Source organism: Pungitius pungitius, chromosome 18 (assembly GCF_949316345.1).
Source record: "Pungitius pungitius chromosome 18, fPunPun2.1, whole genome shotgun sequence".
NCBI classification, from domain to species: Eukaryota; Metazoa; Chordata; class Actinopteri; order Perciformes; family Gasterosteidae; genus Pungitius; species Pungitius pungitius.
This window is the reverse complement of record NC_084917.1, coordinates 4,294,809-4,321,716: the sequence shown is the minus strand read 5'-3', so window position 1 is coordinate 4,321,716 and position 26,908 is coordinate 4,294,809. Positions and strand designations below refer to the sequence as shown.

Below are 26,908 nucleotides of genomic sequence, written 5' to 3'. Positions count from 1 at the left end.
AAAAAAACCTGCTCTCGGTTGCTATAAAGTGTCTTTCCGTCCGACTCCAAGGCTCATTAGAACCGACGTGTTTCCTTTGCTTGTGGTTATGCGATTGCATAACCCAGCGTCTGTTAATGGGTCTTTGCCCATAAATCCACACAACCCCTGCGCGAGGACATGGGACACGGCAGCGCAAACCAGGATCGTGTAAGCTAGGAATAAATGAAACGTGCACAAGCGAAACACCTTATACTGTGTTTTTATATGTGAAGCATGAAAATAGGAACACCTGCAGGAATGAACCTTGAATGAAAGCAGCTATTGCTGCTGTCGCTAAAAAAACCGCTGTTGTGAGCAGTGGATATACGTCACGTTTGAATCAGAAATGTCAAAGGTTTGATGTGGCCTACACTGGTGGACTGAGAAAATCCTTTTTCATTGTTTTATTTAAAGTGAGATTGAATTTAATTCACATGCAACGTGGCAGAACACGTTTCATGTTGTGTCAAATGTAGCATAGGAAGGTCTTTCATCTTACAATCTTGAGAAAGCAATTCGCCTTCACACCGCTAAAAGGGGATCAGAGGATCGACCTTAAACTTTAAACTTGTTTGCGCCACCATTGGTGGCCGGGGGATTCCGATAGTTATAAGGCAGAAAAAGAGGAAGCACAGAAAAAAAATGCCCAAATTAATATAATTTCTGCACTTCATTCCAAAAGGCACTTGCCATATTCAGTTTCCCTCCATCGAAATAAATAATTCAATAAATAAGTCTTCCAGGTAAGAAATAATGTTGCCAACATTACAGTTCCCTCCAGTTCAACTGACAAAAACCATTTGGTTTTTTGTGCGTTGTGTCGTCACAGGACGTACAACGGGTTTTCACTGCCACGAGGTGAACACCTTCGAACCTCCCGCTGTGTGATCATTCGGATCGAAAGAGCCTTCGAGGCTTCAGAAGATCCACCAAATAAGAGTCGCCTCCTTGTGGCCAAACAGAGCGACCACCTGCTCCTGTGTGGGGTCAACGGTTAAACAACGACATGCGGGTGCTGGAGGGGGGCCGATCGCACACAATCGAGGAGAAATAAAAGGGACATTACGTGCAAATCAGACTTCTTGACCCCCCCCCCCCCCCCCCCCCTTAAGGGTCATTTCACGAAGCCAGAGCACGATCAAAATAATTTATTTCAGTACTGACCCTTTAAGTCCCAAACGCAGCCCTGACATTTACTAACGTCTCAATGGCTTTGCCTCTGGTTTACACACACACACACACACACACAGTCACTGGTCCTATCCCGTGACCAGACCCCCCCAAATGTCCGGTGTTTAGTTAGTTTACATGGTATATAAACAAAAGTCTGTATACAGACTCTTTTTAGCATACAGTGAGGTTAGCAGAGTTAAATCGAATCATGCAGGACTACAGCAATAGACACGGGGGTGGGGAGGGGGGGGGGCAACTCAGGTGGAAAGCGCTGATGTGGCAATTTGTGCCCGTCAGAAGAAGAAGAAAAAAACAACAACAACAAGAACAACCTCCCAGTGTACTGGCCGTCAGTCCCGCTCTGTGTGCCCTTCAGCTGTGCAGAGTTACACTATTTACAAGTAGCGCAGGTCGGCGCCGCCCTGGGGGGGGGGCGACTACACTTCCCTGCAGAATAACCACACAAAAACACACCAATCGGGGCGATCTCACGTGGGGGGGTCAGAGTCTATACATGAGGGTTCGACAGGGAAAGGGGAGAACGTAATTGTGCAGGAGTGGCGGGGGGCAAAATGGCCGACCCACCTCGCCGCACAATGGTCGGAGCTTTAAATGCGGTTTGTGAGGAATTTCGGGGGGGAAGCAGCCGTGGGTCAGTATTCACTTCACAGGAGATGCAAGTTGAAGCATTTGGTCGTTTTGTTATGTATGCCATACACACAAGATATGTGGGGTAAATATAAGCAAAAGCAACTAGAGAATCATTAACATATATCTCATTTAGTTCAGTTTAAATACCACTGCCGTTTATGAATGACAATGCACAGGCTTCAGATTTCATCAGTTCAGATTCTGTGTTTTTGTTCTCATTATATAATCGTTTTGATCATAACTCTTTTTTTTTTGTGGTTGTTTTTCACGTGTGTGTGTGTGTGTTCAGTCGGTTCCGGTTCGGTTGGGTTCTTCACCTCCGGAAGAACACGGGGTTGCGCAGGCAGGCTGCTAGTCACCTGCAGCACCCGAGGGGCCCCGCGGAGGTCTCCAGGCTGCTGTCGGTGTCTGAGGCCAGGGTCTGGTCGGTTGACATGGAGGAGATATCGTTGATGGAGGGGGAGGGAGGGAGGCTCTCGCTGCTGTTCACGGCTGCACCTGTGCTAAGGGAATCAACGGCAGCGAGGGGGTTACAACGTAAAAGAGTCCCGGCAAAGACGGGGGCGCAAAAAAAAACAACAACTTGCAACACAGAGGACGACGCGGGCGGCGCCCGAGGGACGAGACGGAACAGGGCGAGTGAGGTTTGGCTCCGATGGTTAATCGCAGGAAACGGCTTTGAGTCAATTTATTTGAGTGGGAGGTAATTGTTTAATTGGACTTCAATGAGTAATTCAGATGAAGAAAAAAAAACTGGGTTAATGAGTTAATTAGCCACTTATCAGCAGCATCGATCTTAGAACTTGAGTTGAGCCTCAGATTATTGACTTTTGTGAATCATAATTCACTGAAGATGCATTTTTTGGCTACAGCTCGTGATGGGATATTAGAACCTTTTTGCTTCTCCTGCCGTCTGCAGCTGCTGCCCTGCCCTGTGTCTGCTGCCCTCAGCATCAGAGACCGGGCCGGAACCTCTGTCTCATTGCTAGTGGATTCACCAACAAAAGGACAGCGAGGTCGGGATTTTGTGAGAGAAATACGAGATGAAAAGTAACTTTTAAATGATGAAGACTGTGATGTCTAAAGCTTCATCTTTCCTTTGTAATAAGATGCAACGAGCAAAACACTCCAAGGCCAAAAGCCAAAAGCTTGTCTCTCTGCACTAAAAGAGTGCTGCTCGACACTGAACAACCCAACAATGAACCATTTTCCCAGTGGAGTACCGGTCAATGTGCCAATGTATGACTCCACTCCGCCTCTGTGTGGAAAACTACAAGAACGGCCTTCACTGTGCTCGGAGGTCCTGCTTGTACGCAAAGTGTCCTGCGATGGCCTCAAAGGAGCCAAACCTTGAGCCGTGACACGTTGCACGCATCTACACGCGATCAAGTGCACACAGCGTCTGCAATTTAAAATATGTAAAGAATACATGTGTGCAATTACTGATCAGCTGTAAAAAAAAAATCATGACCTTTGACAAATACACAATCACCGAACAACAGTTAACACACAAACGGGAGATGCAAAAGACGGAGACACACTGTCAACAACACCACGGGTTTCTCTATTCCAGTAAGGTTGTAGTAAATTCACTTACAGAGCGATTAGGGTTATGCACTGAGAGTACCTGAAGGTGAAGGCTGTCCCTTCACTACGCCATTCTTCGTTCTCTCCTCAAAGTTCATCACCTCTTTGTAAATGAGTTCTGCCAGGGAGCAAAGTGAAAGGGGGGGGGGGTGGTTTAAGTTGTTTAGAACATGTGGTGTTTAAAAAGCAGTACCTGCTAACGGTTCGATTACGTAACGGTCACCTTTCCATTCGTCAATGGAGTGTTCTCTTTCATCCAGTTGCTTGTCGTAGATCTGAGGTGGAGGCTAAAGGGCAGAGGGGACAAACGTCTTAGTAACGGTTTGGCTTCACCCAACGTGACATTCATATGACCGATCTCTCCAGGTGGGGTATCAATATAAATAACAAATACAAAGTTTACATGGTGATGCATAATGATTTAACAAAATGGAATCGTTGACAACAATACGATAGATAATACAACAGGGCTTCATGTAGCCGTCATCACATAAAATGCTGATTTACATAAACACCAATCAAGTATTAGTCAAATTAGTGTATCAAAATATCACAGAAAAAGCTGCATGGAAGTCCGGACATGAGGAGGAAATCTGGTGTGTCGTCGAGCTGAAGTGGCCGTGTTGTCATTTTATCTAACAGGACACAATCCGGTCCCAGACCCCGGCACCGCGATCTCACTGCAGGCGACAGGCGTGTCCCTGGACCTGTCAGGTGACCTCGCAGGGACAGTCACACACCTGCAAGGTTTTCTTCTATTCAAAATATGCACTTTGCATTCTGTTATTTCTTTTATTAATCCTGATTAACGATTGGCACTGCTGAACCAAATGGCTCTTTTTTAATCTTCTCTTTAGACATTTTGAACACATGAACATGAGAGTCCCGTGAGATAACTTTCTTTGATGCAGGGCGGTTGTTATTTACCATGGATATTTGGATGAGATCTCGGGCCTTCATCAGCATGAGATGACATTAGAGAAAGGGAAGAACAGCAGAAAATGTGTTGGTACATTTCACATCAACTCTTAACAACAATATATCATCATCAAAAACCACCGACAGCTTAACAACTTGGACAATTGCATCAAATCCTCCACGTGGCGTCTGATGTTTGACGCTGAAGTGCATCAGCTGGTCATGCCCTCGTTACAGTATTGCTGCAAGAAGAAGCGGTTTCTGTGCCACTCCACCTCATGCTAGTGAGACCAGAAACACCCGAAACTCTCACGGTGCAAAACATTCATCATTTATCATAATCATAAAGAACAATAAAATGAGGTGAGTCGCCGGCAATCATCCTCTCTTCGTTAGGTAAACAGTGCTGACCAATCAAAAGCAAGAGCTTTGGATGGTAATCAATACACAGCTCCGTCAAACGGGCCAACTCACCGCCTCCACCTCAGCGGGATCGTACCACACGTTGATGTAGGGGTGCTGCAAGGCGTCGTCCACCGATATCCGCTTGGCCGGGTCGATGATCAGCATCTTAGACAGCAGGTCTCTGGCCTGGCTGGCTGTGGTTTGAAGAAACACAGACGTGAAGGGTTTTTTTTACACAAAAGGGGGCAACAAAATATTCCTCTACGCTGACGACGCGCCGAAAATAAATATGGAACCTAACAAGGCAGAAAGGGAGGGGGATAGAGAGAATAGGGAGAAATGTCAGGGATTCAGGGGAATAATAAAGGGGACCAGAGGTCACCTTCAGGTTAGAAAATAAAACCCACACTTTTTACAGTGACCGCTATTGGAAATTAGTACTTACCAAAATAAACTATTGTATGTATCTACTGGGATTCAAATTCAAGATTCTGGCATCCCATATACTAATCTACTCTATATTTCAAATGAATGCAAAATGCGTGGGTGCTACTTGTTTTTAAGGCCTGAATGGTATCGAAGGAATCCCCTGCTCCCACTGGTGTCTTTCTAAATGGGTTTCATAGAGACATTAGTATGCAGAAAGCACGGCATTTTCTTTCCAACATTTGGCTTCACCGGCACCAGCAGTCGAGCAGTCGAGCCCTCTCGGACCGATCTGAAATTGAGAACCCTTAAACCACACACCATCTCGCTCCTACACACACACACACACACACACACACTGGACCCCATTAAAAATAGCTCTGGGGCGGCAAACTGCACAGAAAGACAGACGAGCCGAGCGCGACCGCTGCATTTCTCCTCAGCGCGTCGATAACCGGCGGCTGGTGGATCTGTACGACGACTCCTCCGCGGCTCTCCTTACACCTCGTTCCATCTTCCCTCTCTCTCTCTCTCTCTCTCTCTCTGTTCCCGAGTTCCTGCCACTTCTGACGGCACTCAGAAGCTCTTCCGCAAACTGTTCAAGGTGACAGAGGCCCCAAAGGAAAACAGCAGCATCACCAAAGCCCCTCCCACGCCCTCTCTGTCTCTAGCTGCGTTTTCCTTCAACACTGTCACTCCGACGCGGAGCAGCCACAATGCAAAAGTGACCCATGGGAACTTTTGCCAGACAGCAAGTTCGATGTAGGAACAGGACCAAAGACAAGGGGCATATAGCCATTTCTCAATGGAGGGAATTCCCCTACGTTCAAGATGCAAGGAGGAGCGGTTGCTCTTCTCCACTGAAACAGAACAAATAACAATAATAATAATAATAATAATTCCTTGAAATACAATAGGTCCCTCTACGACTAGTCATAACTAGGACCCTAATTAACGATATCGCGGTTATCCCTTTTCACAGAGGGCCACAGATCGCATTCTTTAGATGTGGAGGACCTAAATGAAAAATGTCAAGTAAAATTTTGGGAGGGTAAACACTGAGCAAACACAAGCTGATGAATAGAAATGCTGAGTGACAAATGAAGCTATGCACATGGTTGCTGTAATTTGGGGACATGGGGGGAGCGTGTTACAAGTTTCACGGCAATCCACACAAAACAAGTGGTAGCGTCTGTCGTGTGAGAACGTGACACTGCGTTCCAATGTGATTCAAGTGAAAATACAGTTGACCAATCTGCAATCTGATATATACACTCACCGGCCACTCTATTAGGTACACCTTTCCAACTGCTCGTTAACACTTAATTTCTAAGCAGCCAATCACATGGCGGCAACTCAGTGCATTTAGGCATGTAGACATTGTCAAGACAATCTCCTGCAGTTCAAACCGAGCATCAGTATGGGGAAGAAAGGTGATTTGAGTGACTTTGAACGTGGCATGATTGTTGGTGCCAGAAGGGCTGGTCTGAGTATTTCAGAAACTGCTAATCTACTGGGATTTTCACGCACAACCATCTCTAGGGTTTACAGAGAATTGTCCGAAAAAGAAAAAACATCCAGTGAGCGGCAGTTCTGTGGGCGGAAATGCCTTGTTGATGCCAGAGGTCAGAGGAGAATGGCCAGACTGGTTCGAGCTGATAGAAGGGCAACAGTGACTCAAATAACCACCCGTTACAACCAAGGTGGGCATAAGAGCATCTCTGAACGCACAGTACGTCGAACTTTGAGGCAGATGGGCTACAGCAGCAGAAGACCACACCGGGTGCCACTCCTTTCAGCTAAGAACAGGAAACTGAGGCTACAATTTGCACAAGCTCATCGAAATTGGACAATAGAAGATTGGGAAAACGTTGCCTGGTCTGATGAGTCTCGATTTCTGCTGCGACATTCGGATGGTAGGGTCAGAATTTGGCGTCTACAACATGAAAGCATGGATCCATCCTGCCTTGTATCAACGGTTCAGGCTGGTGGTGGTGGTGTCATGGTGTGGGGAATATTTTCTTGGCACTCTTTGGGCCCCTTGGTACCAATTGAGCATCGTTGCAACGCCACAGCCTACCTGAGTATTGTTGCTGACCATGTCCATCCCATTATGACCACAATGTACCCAACTTCTGATGGCTACTTTCAGCAGGATAATGCGCCATGTCATAAAGCTGGAATCATCTCAGACTGGTTTCTTGAACATGACAATGAGTTCGCTGTACTCAAATGGCCTCCACAATCACCAGATCTCAATCCAATAGAGCATCTTTGGGATGTGGTGGAACGGGAGATTCGCATCATGGATGTGCAGCCGACAAATCTGCGGCAACTGTGTGATGCCATCATGTCAATATGGACCAAACTCCCTGAGGAATGCTTCCAGCACCTTGTTGAATCTATGCCACGAAGAATTGAGGCAGTTCTGAAGGCAAAAGGGGGTCCAACCCGTTACTAGCATGGGGTACCTAATAAAGTGGCCGGTGAGTGTATATATATATATATAAAGAGAGGCTAAAACACACTCTCACCTTTGAGTTTGTTGTGCTCAGAGTCGGCAGGGAAAAGGCAGTCGGGGAAGAGCTTGGGGAAGGTGAGACCCGCGTACTTTGGCCGGTTCTCCACGTAGTTCCTCACTGTGGGCTGAAGCTTCTTCATGAAGTCTGGAGAGGGCGTGCCGAGCTGCTCAATCACCTTGTTCCACTGGTCGATGTCTGGCGTGGTCCGCGTTAAGGGAAACGCACACACACACACACACACACACACACAGGGGATACGCGGCGTCCGGTACGCCTCAGTGTGCGCTCAGCTGTCACTCCCACACGATAACGTTCAGGACAATCAAGAACAATAGCAACAAAATACAATAAATCATGTTTAAATGAATAGAAAAAGACCCGGGGGTCTGTTAGACACATCATCATCTGCATGGACGCACGCAAACAACAGGATTTTATGCGCCCAATCGACATTTCTTTCCTTTTCCTTTCACTTTCCTCATAAAACACAGATTGATGGGGAAGTGGGGTTTTTTTCTTCTTCTTTTCAATGAGGAATTACCTCACGGTGTCGACTCATTAGGTCAAAAAAGAACAGACATGCTAAAAGTTTTCAGACATGTTATTCATGCGATTGTATTTTTGTGTATGCATGGTCATGGGGGGGGTTTCAGCTTGTCATTCCCCTCCTTGTTGGCAGTCAAAACTCTGCAGTTACTTCATCCTGCTGGAACGCTGCACACTTCCACCTCCTTTAAGTCTCCGTTGCACATTGGCCATGATCCACCCAGTGCTCAGAGAGGAAGGTTTAAAGGTTTCTGCTCATCCACCAAGGTTCTGATGCAGGGCACTCCGCCAGCTGCTGGCGTCACGGCACTAAAAAGGTTGTTTGGAGTTATTCTCGTCCTGAATCGTCATGCACCTGAACGCAAACGTGCACCCTGGGAATGAAGCCATGGGGTTTGGCTGTGAAACACAGCGAGTGAAGGGCGGAAGGGCGGAAGGTCGGAAGGATACGGTCCGTCCCAGGGAACAGCACTGTCCCTCTTATCACCTCCCCAAAGATGCAGCCGACTGACCACATGTCCACTGGGGTCAAACACACACACACTCGCATTATAAATGACTCTTCTAGCTCCTAAATAACTCCATTACACGACAGAAAAATAAAAGTTATCATCTTGCCTCCCTCATTTATTACGTGCTTATAAAGTGTCAACATTTTTTTTTTACACTCCAGACTTCTGGTCTATGAGCCAAAGGGGGAAGGGTCCCTATATGTTGCATGACTCACTTCTGATTAATCATTCTCTCCCTCACACTTCATCTCATGCGGCGGGTGAAAGAAGTTAAGTGCGGAGGCTGCGATGATGTCATACTGTGCTACTCCAAAATACAACTACGGTATCATTGCCATTACCCCACAGCCACCTATTTAACGCTGTGCTTCACACCGAGGCTCTGTGACAACGTGCAGACAGACAGACTCCTGACAGTGAATGAAGATTAGCAACAACAGGGTACTGGTCCATATGAAGTAGATGAACAGAAGGTATGCACCACTACAGTTTGTTGATCCACAGTGAGACAGGAAGGAGTGTTAGCTGATGAGAGCATCAGTGTGCTGTGGAGTGGAGACGGAGGAGAGAGAGAGAGAGAGAGAGAGAGAGAGAGAGAGAGTGTGGAGAGCTCATTGCAGGGGTTTCATCAGGGGTTTAGTCTCTCAGGGACGGCGCGTTCGGGGGGGGAACGAGGGACCACGGCGTTAAGACACCAGCACGCGGCTTATCCAAACTACTTAGTCTGCATTCATCATTATAAAGAAGGAGGCTGATCTGTCGCGTTGTCAACCGATCCCATGACGTGGGGGAAGTACGAAATCTACACAACCGATTTCCACCTCGCGTCAACCTAAAACTTCCCCATTAGGGCATTAGGTCTTTAATATTTCAACTGTCCTCAAAACACCAAGTAAGCTGCTGCAAAAGCTCAAAATGAATGCGTAACCCATTCATTATTAATCCACCACATGCCGACTCACACACGTGAGCACCCTGAGAAGACAACGTGTACGTCACTTTGAACACGGACTCAGCTGCGGGGAATATTCATCCAAATCTGTAAATCTCGAGGATGCAATTACAGCCAATTCACAGGCAGGGTGAACACGCCAGAAGGCCTTAACGCAAAGCTCGTCTCAAATGGCCCACTAGAGAGGGGAATCCCCTCCGACCAACACATGGGAGCGAGTGAAGCTTGGATACGATGCGTATCTCATGTTATTGCAGCTTATTAAGTATGTTATGGTTATTACTGTATGAATTAAACATTTACGTTCTTGACAGGAATAATGGACGACACGTTTCATTTCATTAATCCCAAGCGCTCCGAGCACTTGACTCTTGAGAGTGTTTCAAAAAGGATCCGTCTTTGAGTCAGACACGTGGAACCCAGCACTGCCGGTCGTATTTAACGATGTGTTTTTAAAAAAAATTAATTAATTTTGCATATTATAACAACAGACACAAACCCATGAGCGAAAAATAACGTCACCATCAGATAACAAGGATACAGTCACGCCCGGGGAAGAGGATTTTGTGGCGCACCATTTCTCCCATAATGCACCCCACCGACCATAAATCCACTGCACAAACAGAGGTGACAGAAAGAGGAGGAGGGAGCAAAAGAAAAAAAAAAGAAAAGGAAAGCCACGGTTAGTGATAGACACAGTCAGGCTTTCGGATTCGCTGTTATTCAGTGAGGGGGGGAATTCATTAGTGAGGGGCGTGAGCCGTGGAGATAAACCTAAATGAAATAGATTGCAGGCAGAGAGCAGAGGCTGAGGAGCAGAAGCAGACCACTAACTAGCTGCAGGATATTCTGAAGCCTTGGAGCCTCTGCGCGGGAGGAACATGGCGATGAGTCACAGCCGGAAGGCTGACATTCAATCACGAGTCTGTATGTTCTGGGGGCTTCTAGTCAGTGACTCACACCGGCAACGCTTCAATTGACTTTAGCTCAGATTTGCTAAGAAGTTTTCACAGATAAGTGAGATGATTGAGAGATAACTCTTTAAGTGAGCGTTAATGCTCGTGAAAGGTCAAACAATTTCTGGGGCGCATTAACAAAGAGATTAAAAGGTAGAGTCCCTCCAGTGCCATTTCTGGTTTAAACATGTCTCTATGCTGCATCCTCACCATTCTCTTTGTACCCCATGCCGAGGATGACCTCCGGGGCTCTGTAGTACCTAGTCACCACGTAAGGGGTCATCATGAAGCTGGTGCCTGCGGTCCTGGCCAGACCAAAGTCCAGGATCTTCAGGGTGCAGTCGGACTTCACCACTATATTGCTTGGTTTGAGGTCCTGGAGACGAGAAGAGACTGGCGTGAGAAACTTGGTACATTTTGGAACATCAAGTTCCTAGGATCTCTTCTGTAGTGACTATACAGCAGTGTAAATGCACATTGCTGATGGGTGAAAATATACATTTGAACCAGTCAAACCTCCCGTTGCATTGACATCCCTAACAGGCTTTCCCACTCAGTGTGAACACTTACGCCGTATAGTTAATCAATTAATCAATCAATCAAATTTTATTTGTAGAGCGCCTTACAAACAGCCAAAAGGTGCACAAGGCGCTTTTCAGTTAAAACAACAAAACAGTAATTAAAACCTCAGATATACATAAAAATTAAAAATTAAAATAACAATAGCAGTCCAGTCGGAGGCTACGTATTAAAAGCTTCTCTGAATAGATGCGTTTTCAACTGTGATTTAAAAACACTTAACACTGTGATGCTGTGCAGATGAGCTGGAAGTGCGTTCCACAGCGTAGGTCCCTGAATGGCAAAAGACCGGCCTCCACACGTTTTGTACTTAAACTTGGGAGTAACCAAAGTGGTGTGTAAATAGGAAAACTGTGAGCTTTTGCTTCCCTACCCGGTGAATAATGCCGGCCGAGTGCAGATGTTTGATACCACACAGCATCTGGTAGAGCAGGTAGGACATTCTCTCGTGGTCCAGCTCCATCTGAATCACCTGGCACAAGTTGGCATCCATCAGCTCCATCACTAGGTACCTAAAGGAGAGGTTTTTCTTTCAATCATTTTCGAACGGTTGACAGACCTACTGGTGGAGTGTATCGATTATGAGTCCTAGAAACAGCTGTTTGATTCAATATCGTACATTAATAGCGCTCCGCAAAAGCCGTAAAAAACCCTTTCAGGCAAAAAGATGAAGTGCAAAAGACCCCTGAATCCCTCTGCGGTGGCGTCTAGCTACAGACGCCCCGAGCGCCAACACGCTCTCATTTACCATTCAGTTGGAGAACAGGATACCTTCCGGTTGCCTCGGGTTACACCCTCATTACTTTCACTGACTACTCTCCAGCGGTTGTGTTCTCACAACGACAGGTGCGAAAGGAGAAACACGCACAGGACACATGGTTATTAAATGAGGCCCCTTCTATTTATTTGGGATATGATTGAAACTCCTCTGGCCGTTACATGAGCTCCATTCATATTTTTCACGGAAACATAATTATGCAAAGAAGGGTTCACTATACTCACACATCCTGGAAGTCCTCTAATGATTTTTGTGGGGTGAAGACATTTAATAAACTGATAATCTGAAAGAGAGAAGAGAGCGTGGAGAGGATCAACCCACAGCCGCCACGGTAAATACACACAAAAATCCTCTTCGCGAAGGACGCTGCCGAGCGAGAGGCAGAAGTGGGTCGGAACGAAAGAGCGGGAAAGAGGGAAAGGGAGGACGGTGAAGATGGAAAGAGGTCGAAACATGTGGCACCGGAGATTGCGTCCATGCCTTAGAGCGTTCGCGCGCTCCGATTCGCTGCATTTTTGGAGGCTTCGGGTTATCCCTGCATTCTTTCATTTTTCTCTCTGTTAACCCCCCCCCTCCCTCGACCGAGTCACTTACGTTTTTGTGATTGACACATTTCATGAGCACCAACTCCCGGTACGCCCTCTTGGCATGGGTCTGGTTCTGGAAGGGTCTGCTCAGCTTCTTGATAGCTACATTTCTGTCCAGGACAGCATCATAACCAGCACTGCAGAAGAGAAGATGCTTTCCTTTATTATTCACGGCTGGATGAGTCACTTCACAAGGTAATCCATGCGGAATGTCATTGGTCACAAAAACAAAACGATTATTTTTTCACATCTCCAGAGAAAGTAAACACCCATGAAAATAGATGACAGATGTTTTGAGCTTTTGAATTTTACCTGGAAAAGCGATTGTCTCCAAAGGTACGACGTTGTTCAAGGATAGACTCAAATAAAATGGGATGTTGCTGTTAAGAGGAATATTAACAGCATATTTTTTCGATGATTAAAGACAAATGAATTATGATTTTAGGACTTTTTGCAGGACTCAACTAATTTGGGGTGTTGACACTATGTGACTACAGTGCAAGTGGGAGGAGCCATGAATGCGACTTCAGGATGTCACGGTGGGACCGACTCTGGCTCATATTTAATGCCCAGATAACAGGAGAATTTGTCATCTTTGTCATACACCACTGGTTGTCTTTTTTTATACTTCAGTGGATCATAAAGCTCGAACTGCTCCTTTCCATTATCAACCCTGATACTTGATTATAATGGGATGGACTTTTGATGTCGCTGTATTATAAACAGTGAGATGCAGTGAAATAGAGGTGTGTGTGTGTGTGTGTGGGTGTGTGTGAGTTATAAGTTAATGGTTTCTTTTCTCATAGTGGCACAACCCATTTTGCAGGTCATTACAGCAAATTGAGTTCTCTGCTGACTCCAGAGAAAACCCAACCTCTCAGAACCTTTGGGGAATTTTGCCTCTTTGTGTAGATTTATGTTTGCTACCAAAGAAAAGCACGGCGGTGCTTCAAAGAGAAACATGATGTTGTGAATATATGCCACGCACATTGCATGCTCAGCTTTAATTTTTTTGACTGCACCCTTTCTGATAAATCCTCCCTAAAAGATGCTACGAATTTGAGTTTTAACGGCGCATGCGGGCGTCCCGCAGAGTTAATCATAAGGCACTGTGAGTGGGTTTGTGGAGGGATACCGGTGTGGTTCGTCACATCTCTGGAGACTGGCTGGTCCGTGGATAGCGCGTGACCATGGAAACAGCGGAGCCTTTATAAAAGCATCGATCCAATGGGGATTTGAGCCTGTCATCACTTTTCTGGCTGAGTGAGAGATGATGTCATGACCGGCTAAACTACTTAAAGCTTTCATCCCCGCTAAGACGCTTCTGAAAGCTCATTCTGTCCGAGCACAAAAGTCAGAAGGGCAGAGATGTGCACAGATTGGGATGTCTGTGGGCGACGACAGAGGCAGAGTGATACAAGTGTTCCCTCATTATCAGGCTCTCAGCTTTTACAGAGGCAAGAACCGCCTCATTGCGTAACAGACATACTGCACTGGCTATCGGTAATCTGTGATGCGTTTTGTTCTTTGGACATATCTAAATGCAAGCTGTTGGGAGCAAGCAAATGTTATAACTCAGGCACCATTTTCAAAAGTGGCGACGGATTCCTCACCACCGTGAGCTCTCTCGAAATGGCATTAGTTCCACGCTCATGTGCAGACATGAAAGCGGCATTGATCTTCTCGTCTGACTTTCAGCAGGGAAGCCAACATCCCAGAATTGATGAACTATTCCTTTAATTGTGCATGCTAGATATTAAGTATTTGTCAATTGTATTCTACTTGATTAAAATGTGATAAACATTATTGATATGGCTTTATTATAAACGGATAGAGTGAAGGAAGGAAAAAGAGGGAATAGTGCTAGTCAAGGTCATGGTTTATTTTATTTACCACCATCATAACAGCAAAGTGAGTTGACGACCTGTGGTTTCGACTTTTTTGTTTAGATTTATGTTAGTTTCAAATGTTCTATCTTTTCATTGCAATGGTATCTGTTTTACTTTCTGTCCAACTATATCAAGGTTTTCTGGCAGAAGACATAATCCATCTTAATGGGACTTCTAGTTAAATATAGAATAATTCAAATAACTGTAGAAAATAATTCAATTTAGTGCAAAAAAAAAACAACAGATGTTAGACGAAATGATGCCATCCAACTGGGGATTATGGCGATAATAACATCGGTAAGTAAGCACATCGGTTCTAATAATTCCATCATCTCATTATGTCACAATGATTCTTCCACCATAAATCTATGTCACGGCCTCATGGTACGTTGTTGATGTGCAAGTTGACATCTAAAAGACATTATTATTTTTATTTTATACATTATGACCCCCTACGATCGGTTTGAATATTACACAAGTCTCCTGGGTTTCATGTGGTTTGGTCGTGGAAATGCCGTCACCAGATGACACCAGATGACAGCTGTGGAGGCAGAGCCCAGCAGCACATAAGCAGAGCAGGTTCAATTAGATTTGCACCGTCTCCCCTCTCATCCATCTCTACAATATCCCTCGAAATGGGCACAATCCCAGCATCAGCAGCCCTGCCCGAGCGCCTTTTGCGAATGCACAATATTGCTTTAGAGCGGAAGGAGAGAAGGGCTGAGGGCATGGGAAGAAAGGGAAGGACAAAGAAAGAGGGGGCGAATGGAGGGCACGGGGCGTTTGGAGCTCTGGGAACCAGTGACTCCACGAAACACTCAGAAACATGTCAACTCGACTCACCCCGGGGGAAGGTTCTGAGGCGGCCGTGTCACCGCGTCAACATAAATATAACTTTTGGATCTGTTTGGTCATTCGAACGACGCGTTCCTTTAAGTGGGGCCTTGGCAGCGGCACCGCTGCATTCTGACAGAGCAGGCGTGACATGAATGGCAATGAATGTGAGCTCCCCCTGCGATCCGGATCGAGGATTCACGTACGCGCCCGTCCTGTTGGGCCGTTCTGCATCCACGTTCAGATACAGTAAGTCATCAGCTTGTAGCATGCAGCGATCCCAAATATCAGATTCAATTATGCCAGAATGATCATACAGATCGTAGTAATTGTAATTTTTAACAATATGTGCAATATTTTATTACGGATATTTCTACTTCTGACATTTTGGTAAAAAAAAAAAAATGTCTTTATCTCTCTTGACACCTTATTTATTATTTACCCCCCATAACCTTCTAAATTCAACCTTAAAATAAATATCACAACCCTATTTATAAGTTCATAAGAGAGAAGCAGGGGAGCTTCTCGGTTGGGTGCTCTGCTTCAAAAAGGTCCATCGGGTCAGTCAACCGGATGCAATTAAAATCCATCAAAACGATCAAACATGAAACGATCACTGCTGCATTACTTTCGGGCTCAGCTCGGGCCTTTATCTGCACTTTTTAACAGTGTTATTCAAAAGGATATTTACAGTATTAGTTGAAGATGTTGATATACTGTAGTTTAGAATTTAAAATAACTAAAATGTTCCAACATCAAAGAATACATGAAGAAGTTTTGTTTTTGTGAACTATTCTGATAATATATATATATATGCCCTGTCAAAGGAGAAACAATGATCCTTCAAAGAAATTCAGAAGCTTGACGTTGATCTCATTCATTCTCTTGCACTGAGCACATAAAAACAAACAAACGGTGAAAACCCCAGCAGCAAAGAGACAACTAGAGAAACAACTAACCGCTAGTGAGATAATCAGACATTGCATTGCAAAAAAAAACAGATCAAACAGCGTGACGTGATGTAAAACAGGACATTAGAGAAACTCTTACCAGACGATTCCCTGAGCCCCGGAGCCGATGGGCTTTAAATTCTGGTACCGTTTTAAAACTGTGAAAGTGGAGTCTCCCACTTCCACGCTGTAGAACTGGTTGTCCACTTTGCTTTTACTCATGTTGTAATGTTTGGCGATATATGACACATCCACTTGTTTTCCAAAACCCTGCATGGAGCGAAAGAAACAGAGAAATGGTGTTAGTGGAAATGTTTGTGTGTTTACTTACCAGGTAAAACACAACAATTAAAGATCAATTTAATTTTGCATTTTATGATATTATTATGTTATTATGGTTGATTCCTCGACCAATCAAAAGAGTTCCAACAACAAAGGGGGCGTGGCAGGGTATAACGCTTACAACTGGAAAGGAAGCAAAACCATGCAGAAATGTAAACTATTAGTTTATGAACGTGCACACAATAATAATTGGGCTATAATTACTTGGGCAGTGAAGTCAAACAAATGGTGCTACAACAAAACAAAAAAAAAAACCAGCTAATTGCAGACGGGGTAATTACAACACAGCTCTCACACAAAAACAAAGCTGTGCCACCGGGCGTCCCCGAGGGGGGGGGGGGAAACCCTTCTGTGATAAGACACGTTTAAATGCACCACGGCTGGTAAAATAATTCGCCGCTATGATCCGATTGTTTTGGTCTGCAGCCTTTACTGTGCGGCCAGCCATCGCGGCTAGCACCTTTTTGCCTTTAGTTAGGATCTCAGCGTCGAGTGTATAAAAATGAACATCAAAAGGCTAGACACTAGAGCTCCTTATCACTAGTGGAAACCGTCTTGAGCTCGGCATCGACAGGATTATACTTCATTCTTAAGTAAATGTTGTTAATGCCTGGCTTAAAACAACACAATAATACCACAACACACACACACACAGTACACGTCAATGGAAAAGGGAAATGGAAGGGAATGAGTACTGTACCTTTTTTTACCTGTAAGGAACACACACCTGACAAAAGGCTATCTTCACATCCAGGATCGGTTGGCTGCAGTTATATAAGAAATGTCTGCTCATAAATACCTGCAAGACACAAACAGAGCAGAGCCAGAGTCAAGTGTTGGGTGGACATCAGTAACAGGAACTCACAGTGTGTGTGTGTGTGTGTGTGTGTGTGTGTGTGTGTGAGCTGCAATATGTATAAGCACATTAACTGTGTTCCGCCGAGCAAACGTTCACCTCCACCTGAATTTAACCTGAATCACTTGCAATTCCACACCCAGGGAACAGCAGAGCAGTTTAATCAACACGTGCACCATGATGGAGGAGCTGTTTGGGTTCCTGTGCTTCCCTCTTCCTTGGTGCGGGATTTTAAATTGCTGCTGTGTTATCTCTGCTCCGTCCTCATCCTTCTCAATAAAAGGGAGAAAAACTACGCGTTGCCACTAGCCACTGCTCCCGAACGGACCAATATAATGGATTCTTCGTTTGAGGTAAAAAAAAAATAGCATGGCGACCTTGACCCAATGTCTTCAAGATGCTCTTGTGATCTGCTTAGAAAAAGGAACGCTTCCCTATATCTGCAATATGCTTGAAACTATCAAATCCCGTCAATCAATGTCATGAAGGAGTGCGGTGCGTTTTGGCAGAGAAGGCTTCCGCTGTGAAGGACCATGGATCAATGTGGTTTAGATGCACATCCTCACAATTTTGTGGAGCCTTTGTGTTGGGTGATCAGAGAGATTGCAAGGGAGGTATAAAGATGAGTGGAAACCTTTAAGTGGATGCGTTACTCTGAGGAAGTGAACTTAGGGCATTCTGGATGCAAATGTATCACTTAGCTCCACCAGTCCTCTAATAATGTCAAGGCTTTGGCGTCCCTGCTGAATCCAAAAGAGAGCCGGGCAGCATCATAAAGGCGGTGTGGGACGTTAAGGGGCGAGCTTCTTTGGTTTGGCCCATTTGGCCTTTGCAGTGTCAAAATGACAGAGATGGCTGATGACGTGGCTGCAGTTTGCCGGTGGGAGCGCCGCAGTTGTTATTTCACATCACAGCTGTGTGTTTGACATGAAAAACATCTCTGCCGACACCAGCAGAATATTTGTTATTAATCTAACCGGTCAACACGGAAAACGCTGCAGCACCGAACGTCTGTGTACATAACATATTAAAGCTCTCACATGGACCAAATGTCATCCAGCAATAAACACGGCTACACCTTGAAACAGACCCCAAATCAGCTGCAAACATGATGATGTTTACCTGAACGCATTTAGCTTGATAATTAGTTCATACACTAACATCTCTAATCTAATAAATATAATAATGAAAAATTATTATCGAGAAGGTTTGACCACAAAGAAATGACCATTCGAAGCATGCTGCAGCTCTCGGTTCCCGTTGTGAAGCTGACATCAGACTCCGTGTGTTTGCTTATTCAACCCTCTGACCAGATTCTGCTGATAGCGATCGGCGTCGTTAAAACGCCGCGCCGCTGGCGGCTGACGCTCGGCTCATCCCTTAAAACGCCCATTTATCATCCTGCCTGCCATGTGGCTCAGCAGTGCAAGCCGACGCCGAGTGAGGCGCTGAGCCCTGGTTTTCTATTACAGAGATGCTGATGTGTTAAAACGCACTGTAACAGAATCGAATTTGTGATCATTCACAATCGTTTTGAAAATCAAAGACAACCTAAGTGTACAAGATATTGGGGTGTATGCTTTTTAATTTTTTAAAACACATTTTAGCTGTGCAAGTGGAGTTCTGTAGTGCTGCTGTTGAGGATTGAGGATTGAGTGGTGTTTAGTGGTAAAGATTCACTTTAACTTAATGACACACTTAATGAGAGCTGTGGCTGTTTATCTGATCAGTACCTACTACGCTGTTTGTTTTCCAACAATTAGAGACCATTGCATTCTTTATTTTTTTGCTAAATCAGCCAACTTTTTAACTCTCTACTTTTTGCATTCTTGGTACCACAGGCAAATAGAAAACCTCGACGTCTATGTCTGTCCTCACTCATAGTCATCATAGTCACGATTGCCGAATACCTCCTTGAAATATAACGAAATACATGTGATGTGAAGTGACAGTGACCATTGACCACCAAAATACTCTGATCCTCCTTAAGCCCAAGTTGTCGTTTTCTGGAATATTCCCAGAGAAATCACGTAAAAGGTGCTAAATATCTTTTGCGAGATGTGAGCATCAATGGCGCTTTCCTAAAAGCTGTCCCTCGGGTACACTTGCACAGGCGTGTTGCTTAGAGTTGCATCACAGTTTAGAACGCAGCAGTGATCTGTGTGACGCACAGACTTTTTTTCAAATCTTGGCTTTATAGATTTGATTATCTCCAATCAGAACGTGAGCAGTGGCGGAATTCCGTACATTTTTGTGTGTTTTAAGTCGACCATCAACTCAAACTAACCGGGGCCGTCACACACATCCACACAAGTATTGCGCAATTACAAAAGGCCAAGTCTGTTGCACTGATGAGACAACCCAGTTGAAACAGAAAAAGATGCCAGAGGACTGTGCTTTAATTATGTTCAAATACACATTACCGATACGGATCATTAATCTCCAGTGCTGCATAGCCTTACTGATGCCGAATTGTTCTGGTGTTCGCGTGCATGCGTATGTGTGTGTGTGTGTGTGTGTGTGCCCTGCAGTTGAGGCTGTTAGTGGATCCTGAACATCACCCTCACGGGCACAACATCTGCATCCTGGGTCCCGTCGCGCTGCAGCAGCTCTTAATAATCCCAGCAGCAGCCACCGTGCCACACGTTGGCTTCACTGTTTCACCTGAGTTTTCTCCCCGCTCATGCCTGGCAACCAAGGTCAGCCTCTGATTGGACGGCCCAATGACCAGAATGGAGAGCCACCGATGTGATGATGGTATCCAATGAAATCAAACTGTTACAGACCAAGCTCAGACTCGATGAATAGTTTAAATCAGCTATACTGTTGGTATTGAATACTTTAAATCAGCTATTATCTCATGGACTGTAACCGTCACACTATCCAGTGTATTTATGACATCGGACATGAAAGCTGAGGCGGGTTTCTGTCTCTCGGGCTGCAGGTGTATGGGCCCACTCGTGTGGTTCAAAGCTTTTCTTGCTGAAGTTAGAGACGTAGATACTGTTACTGAAGGGCAGGATATGAGATATTTTCCACCCGGACATGAGTCCATTTCATTACTCGTTGGAGAAAAGTGGCCAGGGAACATGTCATGCCAATAACTACTGAAGATGTCTCTCGACTGAAAGGGGTTTGGGAAATAAACAAATATTATGTCATGGTTTAAGTCACCCACGGTTTAAGTTGAGTTACAGACTGTTGTTTTGCAAGTTGTTGCACCAAAGGGCTCCCAGTAGAACACAATGTGCCTGGTAAACCCTTGTTGTTGTTGTTGTTGTTTCCTGTCATACCCATTCCGGCCTCCTCTCCTCTCACCACACGTCTCCCCTGCGCTCCGTTCCTCCCCTCCATCCTCTGCGCTTCTCCCTTCTCCTGCCCCTCTGTTTGTCCCTCCCTCTCTCTCCCTCTCTCTCTCTCTCTCTCTCCACACCGTTCCCGCTCCCAGCATCGCTGCAACCGCCCCCCCCCCCCCCCCCTCCCCCCCTCTTCCCCCAGAGCTCCATTGTGAGTGCTTGGTTCAGCAGCCTCTCCTGCAGTATGCAGCCTTTGCCTCCACTTGTGCGGATCCGAGCCAAACGCAGTACGGACCCTCGCGCTCCGGGGAGGGGAAGGGAGGGTACTTCAGACTGCAGATACACAGCCGGGGGGGGGGGGGGGGGGGGCAAGACGGCGACGACGACGCTCCCAACATCTCAGCTACAGGCCGGGGGAATCCGAACGTTGGCTGGCATCTTATTGATTTTGTTTCCTTACGGATTGAAACGCACTTATGCTCTCTGTCTGTGCTCCCGTCAGTCGTCTCATTCACATCCTGCGATTCACTTGAAGTAAACAACAAGGCGTTTTTGCTGAAAAGATTATTGCTTATTCGGCAATTTTCTGTGAAGCAGCGTGTTGCAACACGTAGTAACGTGCACAGCTGTGGAAGGCGCAGGTGTACATTCCTCTTAAACAGCTGTTTTTACGGACTGGAGCAATTTATTGAAGAACTGTGCTTTCTCCTGAAAATGTATCTACAACACACAATACAAGTGTTTTATGTGATCACACAGCTATCCTAATGCCATGGTTACAGTGGGTATTGCTTTCTAAAATATATCACTGATGCAATGGTCTATTCTCTCAAGAGGGAGTGCTTGATTACAGTACAAATCACTCATTTGTGCATTCAAAGAACAAACTGGATTCGGACATTCAGCCTGCAGCTTTAGCTGCCAACACCAATATGTTCTGGGAGAGCATCCAGAGAAGGTTTGGGGATCCGAGTCGGGTTTTCAGCATTGCATTTACTCTGGAATGAATGCCCTCTTCTAAAATCCTCCGTTGTTCCAATGTCCGACCCTTAGTGACTCCTAAGTCTCTTTACAGATGAGCTGCAAGGGGATTGGGGTTGAATCTAACACAGGCTTAAAGTATTGCATTCAGCGTTCTGCAAAAGCAAATAAAAAGTGCATATTTGTTCTGATCTAAATCCAATTATATAACTATGTATCTCACTCTGCAGGCACACTCGTTTGTCCGTGATGGTGATAAAAATAAGACTGTAGCATCACTAATAGAGTTGTCCAACACTAAGGATTTTAGTTCAAATGGAAATATGGTCCAAACATTGTTAGTCCATTTCAGTAATACTAATATTATGTGATTCGATGCCAAAAGTTATAAAAGGAAGAAGTAAGGGAGGTAAATACATCTAAATTGCATGAAAAAACATAATTCTGATTTTGTACTTAATTACTTGAACCAAGTACTAAACCAGTGATGAAGAGAAACACATCCCTGCTCATGTAAACACATACAGTGCTACTTAAATTGTTGCTATTCTTTCATAAAGGCGGCTTAGCTCTTCACCCTGACACTGACTGTGTTCATACACATCACACACAGCAAAATTCGTAGTTATTTTTCCGTGTGTTGGGAAAAAGTGTTGAAGTGCAGAGTTGAAATCACACTGCAAAAAGTTGATTCAACTGTTACTGAGTCAATTGTGCGAAATAGTTGGAGCTATTATCCAGTGTCAAGATCAGATTCATTTGCGACACTTAAATTAAAGTTTGATATGTGATATGAGAACTCTTTGATATGTTTGAAATGTAACTGTACAGTGTCACACCTCTTGGTGTTGGGATTAACTCTACGTACTGTGGTGCATGGATTGGTGAGGGTGTGTCAGGAACCACAAGGTTGACAGTTCAAACCCTGGCTGCTCCATGTCCCATGTCAAAGTGTCCCTGAGCAACAAATGCAAGTTGCTTTTGAAAAAGGCATCATCAACTTCGTTGAGTGTTAATTTAACACTGACAAGATTGGGACAATATAAAGACCAGCTTAGAGTTAAAAGTGAATCTCACAGAGTCAATTTAACTCTCTGAAATGTGTCGTCTACAAATTTCAATACATTCATTTTAAATCTTAAATAATCCAATTACATTTAGAACTGAAACAATTTGATGATGCGAAGACTAATTGGCAACTATTCTAATGACTATTGGTTAATTCTTTCAAGTACAAATGTTCCCTATAATATTATCTTCTTAGTTGTGAGACAATGCTGCTATTATCTATTTATATACCTTGTAAAAGGTACATATTCTGGTTTTGGATGGTTTGTTGGCAAAATCAAGACACTGTTAGACATTTTTCACTAATACCTGACATAAACAGAAACAAATAAATGACCCATTAATTAGGAAAATAATAATTCAGATTAATTGACGATTAACAAAGTAATTATTTCCTAATTCCTTCTTTCCTGGTTAATCGTCCCTACAATCCCACCATTATCTCAATCTGATACATTGCCCTTATTTACTTACGTAACAAAGGATTAGTATACTGATGCTGCTGTCTGCGAAACAAAATGGAATTAAAATTCAGGCATCATCTAGTGCGAGATAACATTAGTCTGCCGCTGGCTATTTCCACGGATGATTCGGATAAACAGGAAGCCTACCGAGAAATCAATATCTGTGAATATCAGTTTATGTGGGCCTGCAGTCGCTTCTACAATAAATAATACCGATGGATGAACTGGAGACACTTTGGCCAATCAGCAGAATTACTGCAGAACAATTCACGCCACGTGATTTGCCACCAGACGATGATAAGGATGAAGAGAAGTATGAGCATAATTCATCCCTCTGTCGTATCACTCCCTTCAGCCACTGCAGAAACACATGTTACGAGAAGAAGCTTTGTTTAATTGTTGAGCGTGTTCCCTGCAGCACTCTCACCAACATGGAAGCCTGCTCCTGAATAATTCAGCACCCAAGGTCACAGCGCTAAAAAACCTCTCCGCTTTCCATCCTGTGCATGGAGAGTTTGTTGTGACTCCTTTCACAAAAAAAAAAACCCCTCACTGACTCGCTCGCTGGCTGACGGCGCCGGCAAAAGACGATTATGGGGAATGCGGCAAACAAGTACGTGGAAGAATGTCAGATTTGAAAACAAGAAGAAATTAAGAAGCATGTAGTTTGTATGTAGCCAGCCAGCAACAACAGGCTACGACTGCAGAAGGATTCCCCAAGACACATGTAGAGAAATTGGCTTTTCCTCTGTGGATACATCTATTTGAATCTGCTGTTTGAAACCCCATGTGAGTAAATATCATTCCAGTCCAAGTTCAGTTTTAATGACAAAGCCTCCAGAAATCACTTCCGTTAATATGTACCACAAACACTGCACCAGTATATAAAAACAAGAAGGCATTAAAAAAAAGCCCACATTTACCCATAAAATGTTACTCATCAAGTCAATGTTTGTCTGAGAACCTGCTTTACCCCCCCTCCCCCCCCCCCATCACTTCAGATCTGAGGACGGACCCACATTCCTGGTGAAGCAACGGCGGTCTGCATAATGCACAAGGTGCGCAGCTGACATGTGAGTGGGAGGAGGCACAAACTCTGCATGTAGGCCTTACAGTACCAGGCTCGTGTATAAGCCTTGTGTTTTGGAGAGCATCGCCCACGGGCACCACCGCTGCACTTCTAATCAAAAATGCATAACGTGCCTCGCACACACTCATTTTATGTTTATTGGCCCATAAGAGTCTGAATATGTAGAAATGGCTCTCAAAAACCGGCGTACATTCCAAAGTCGGACTGTTAAATAACAAAGAGGAGCAACCTGGGCATCAGCCTGTTATGTGATGTTTTAAGCTGTGTGCTATTTAAGCATATTGAAGGATGCCTGTAGGGATGGAGATGGAGAGTGGATGGACAACATTTTTTTTTTTCTTCTTCAAAACTAAACTAATAAAAAAATACCACCCGCGATGCTACTGTAGTTGTTATAAAACAACATCCACCGTGACGAACGTCTCAATAGTGGGATTTAAATTCTATTTGTATTTCTCTCTTTTCGTTTCCGAACCGAGGCATCGCTCGTGAACTTCATTAACCTTCGTTTCGGATCAATAGTCATCATTTCCAGCCCTGCAGGCTCCCGGGCTCGCGAGCATCGAACGGACCCAACCCGGCCTTACCATTCCGTGCCAGCTGATGACGATCCCAGTCCGCGGACGGTTCCTCTATTTCTTCTTCTTCTCCTTCTTCTTCTTCTTCTTTCAAAATATCCCGACGAGGAACATTGCGGCGATCATGGCTGCGGGAGGCTGACTTTATACGCGTTCATGGAGATGGCGAGCGGCGAAGGAAGAAGAAGAAGAAGAGAGAGAGCCACAACAACAACAACAACAACAACAACAAAAAAGACGACGAGGGAAAAGGAAACGAAGCGCAGAGGTTGGCTGATGCTGAATCACTCACCACCTTGCAACCATTGTGCTGCAAGATGCTGGCTGTACCATTGTGGCTCTACGGCGGAGGGGAGGGAGGAGGGAGGGGGGTGACCAGAGAAATTTGTTGCCATGGCAACCGAGCAGGGGCACGTCTGACGTCAAAGCCCGGGCATAGAGAGGGAGAGAGAGAGAGAGGGAGAGGGAGAGAGAGAGGGGGAGAGATCACATGGAGGCTGTGTCAGTGTGCGTGTCTCTGGGAGGGGGGGGGGGGGGGGGGGGTTGTGCCGGAGCCCCCTCTCCGCGGTGATCCCATCGGGAGGATTTACGGAGCCGCTCGTTAGGTCTCCGATCAGCAGGACATGATGCAAAACATTTGACATATTGTAGAACATTTGGTTTCTATGTGTATGCATACAGCAAGCACCACCACGTGAATATTAAAACTTCTAAAATAAAAATATTGAAAATATTTTTTTCCCCGCCTATTTTAATGCTTAGCCTTCAAAGGCCGTGTCTTTGATTTCTTACTGAGTTCTATTTAGGAAAGTTCTGTACCTCTGTTTTATTATTTGTATATATTTCCTATTTTATTGTCCGATACCTCCTGGCACAGATTCCTCTTCATTGTTTTATGTTTATTGCAAACAAATGGTTAAGATGCACACAAGGTAAGTAATCAAATCATCCATCCTATCCTGGATTTTGTTTAGCTTAGCAGCAGAACGACAACGCCAATGGCCCTTAAAGCCTCGGGTCATCAAAGCCTTGGTGCCCACTAATGCAAAATACAATTTAAAATATATTTTTAAAGCTGCGATTTGAGTTTTATAAATAGATTTAGTCACTCCAAGTCGGGGAACCCGACAAATGTTTTAGCTGTGTTTTTCGTCTCCCATCAAATAATGGAATAACGTGGTAAATAATGCTGGCTTTGTCGGTCTGCACTCGATAAAATTCCCTGATTAAACATGGAAGATATTAACCTGAAGAGGGCTCAAATGGAGCTGGTATTGAAATTCTACAGTCTGGCTGCAAGGTTGACTGGCAGTCGACAAAAAGATATGTTCTGACCTCAGTTTAATGAAAATACTAAAAGAACTCATTATGTTATGGACCTTTACAGCTTTGAAAACTCATTTAAACATTGTTTTAATGAAATAATGCTTACTTTCTGCTCCTCAATCACTGAGTGTTTGAGTTAAGCAACTTTGCAGATTCACAAATAAGATGAACGTGAGTTATGTCCTGATGCATCTAAAATCCATCCTGAGAATGTGGTGCAACTGTCTCTCCTTCAAGCTGATGATTAACAGGCTCCATACTCCTATTAGCACCAGATCCCCACGTAGCCCAGTATCGAGAGGGAAATAACTTGAAGAAAACACACCCACAGAGCTATCACAGTTGATGAAAGTTGAAGGGGTAGCTTTTTGGGGCTGTATAGGTAAGGTATCCGTTCATGGTCTGCGTATTTTTTCAGTAAACAGCAGTCACATGCAGTCCCCACTTTGTAGAAAGCAGCGATGTACTGCTGTGGATGGGGTCTGCGGCAAAAGAAAATCTCTTACAGAATAACATTTAATCTCAATTTAATGCAGCTACCGCAATTTGACCTACAAAAGTAAAACCAAGCCATCATGGAGAAGGTTTTTTACATAGTTATTTTGAATCACCTGATTGGAT

General features: G+C 44.7%; 1 protein-coding gene across 6 annotated transcripts; it reads right to left on the bottom strand.

Annotated features, from left to right (window-relative positions):
• Nucleotides 1-853: 853 nt before the first annotated feature.
• mapk10 (mitogen-activated protein kinase 10) lies at nt 854-25,326 on the bottom strand. Of its 6 annotated transcripts, none has more exons than XM_037483860.2 (14): nt 24,971-25,326; nt 17,329-17,427; nt 16,387-16,556; nt 12,621-12,750; nt 12,251-12,309; nt 11,622-11,760; nt 10,880-11,045; nt 10,255-10,326; nt 7,716-7,898; nt 4,825-4,949; nt 4,360-4,386; nt 3,656-3,719; nt 3,473-3,550; nt 854-2,343 (listed from the first exon to the last, which is right to left on the bottom strand). In XM_037483860.2, the coding sequence occupies exons 3-14, from the start codon at nt 16,506-16,508 to the stop codon at nt 2,201-2,203; spliced, it is 1,308 nt and encodes a 435-aa protein (XP_037339757.1). In that variant the 5' UTR covers nt 16,509-16,556; nt 17,329-17,427; nt 24,971-25,326; the 3' UTR covers nt 854-2,200. The 6 variants fall into 6 exon arrangements, with proteins under 6 accessions (XP_037339757.1, XP_037339758.1, XP_037339756.1 ...); XM_037483861.2 differs by having other exon boundaries at nt 17,339-17,427; XM_037483859.2 differs by having other exon boundaries at nt 17,356-17,427.
• Nucleotides 25,327-26,908: the final 1,582 nt, after the last annotated feature.

Excerpts from the sequence above, each read along its gene's own strand:
- mapk10 (XM_037483859.2), bottom strand. Across the intron at positions 12,751-16,386 it reads GGGGCTCAGGGAATCGTCTG|TGCTGGTTATGATGCTGTCC; the intron begins GTAAGAGTTTCT and ends TCTCTTCTGCAG. Across the intron at positions 10,327-10,879 it reads CATGGGGTACAAAGAGAATG|TGGATTTATGGTCGGTGGGG; the intron begins GTGAGGATGCAG and ends CTGTTTGTGCAG.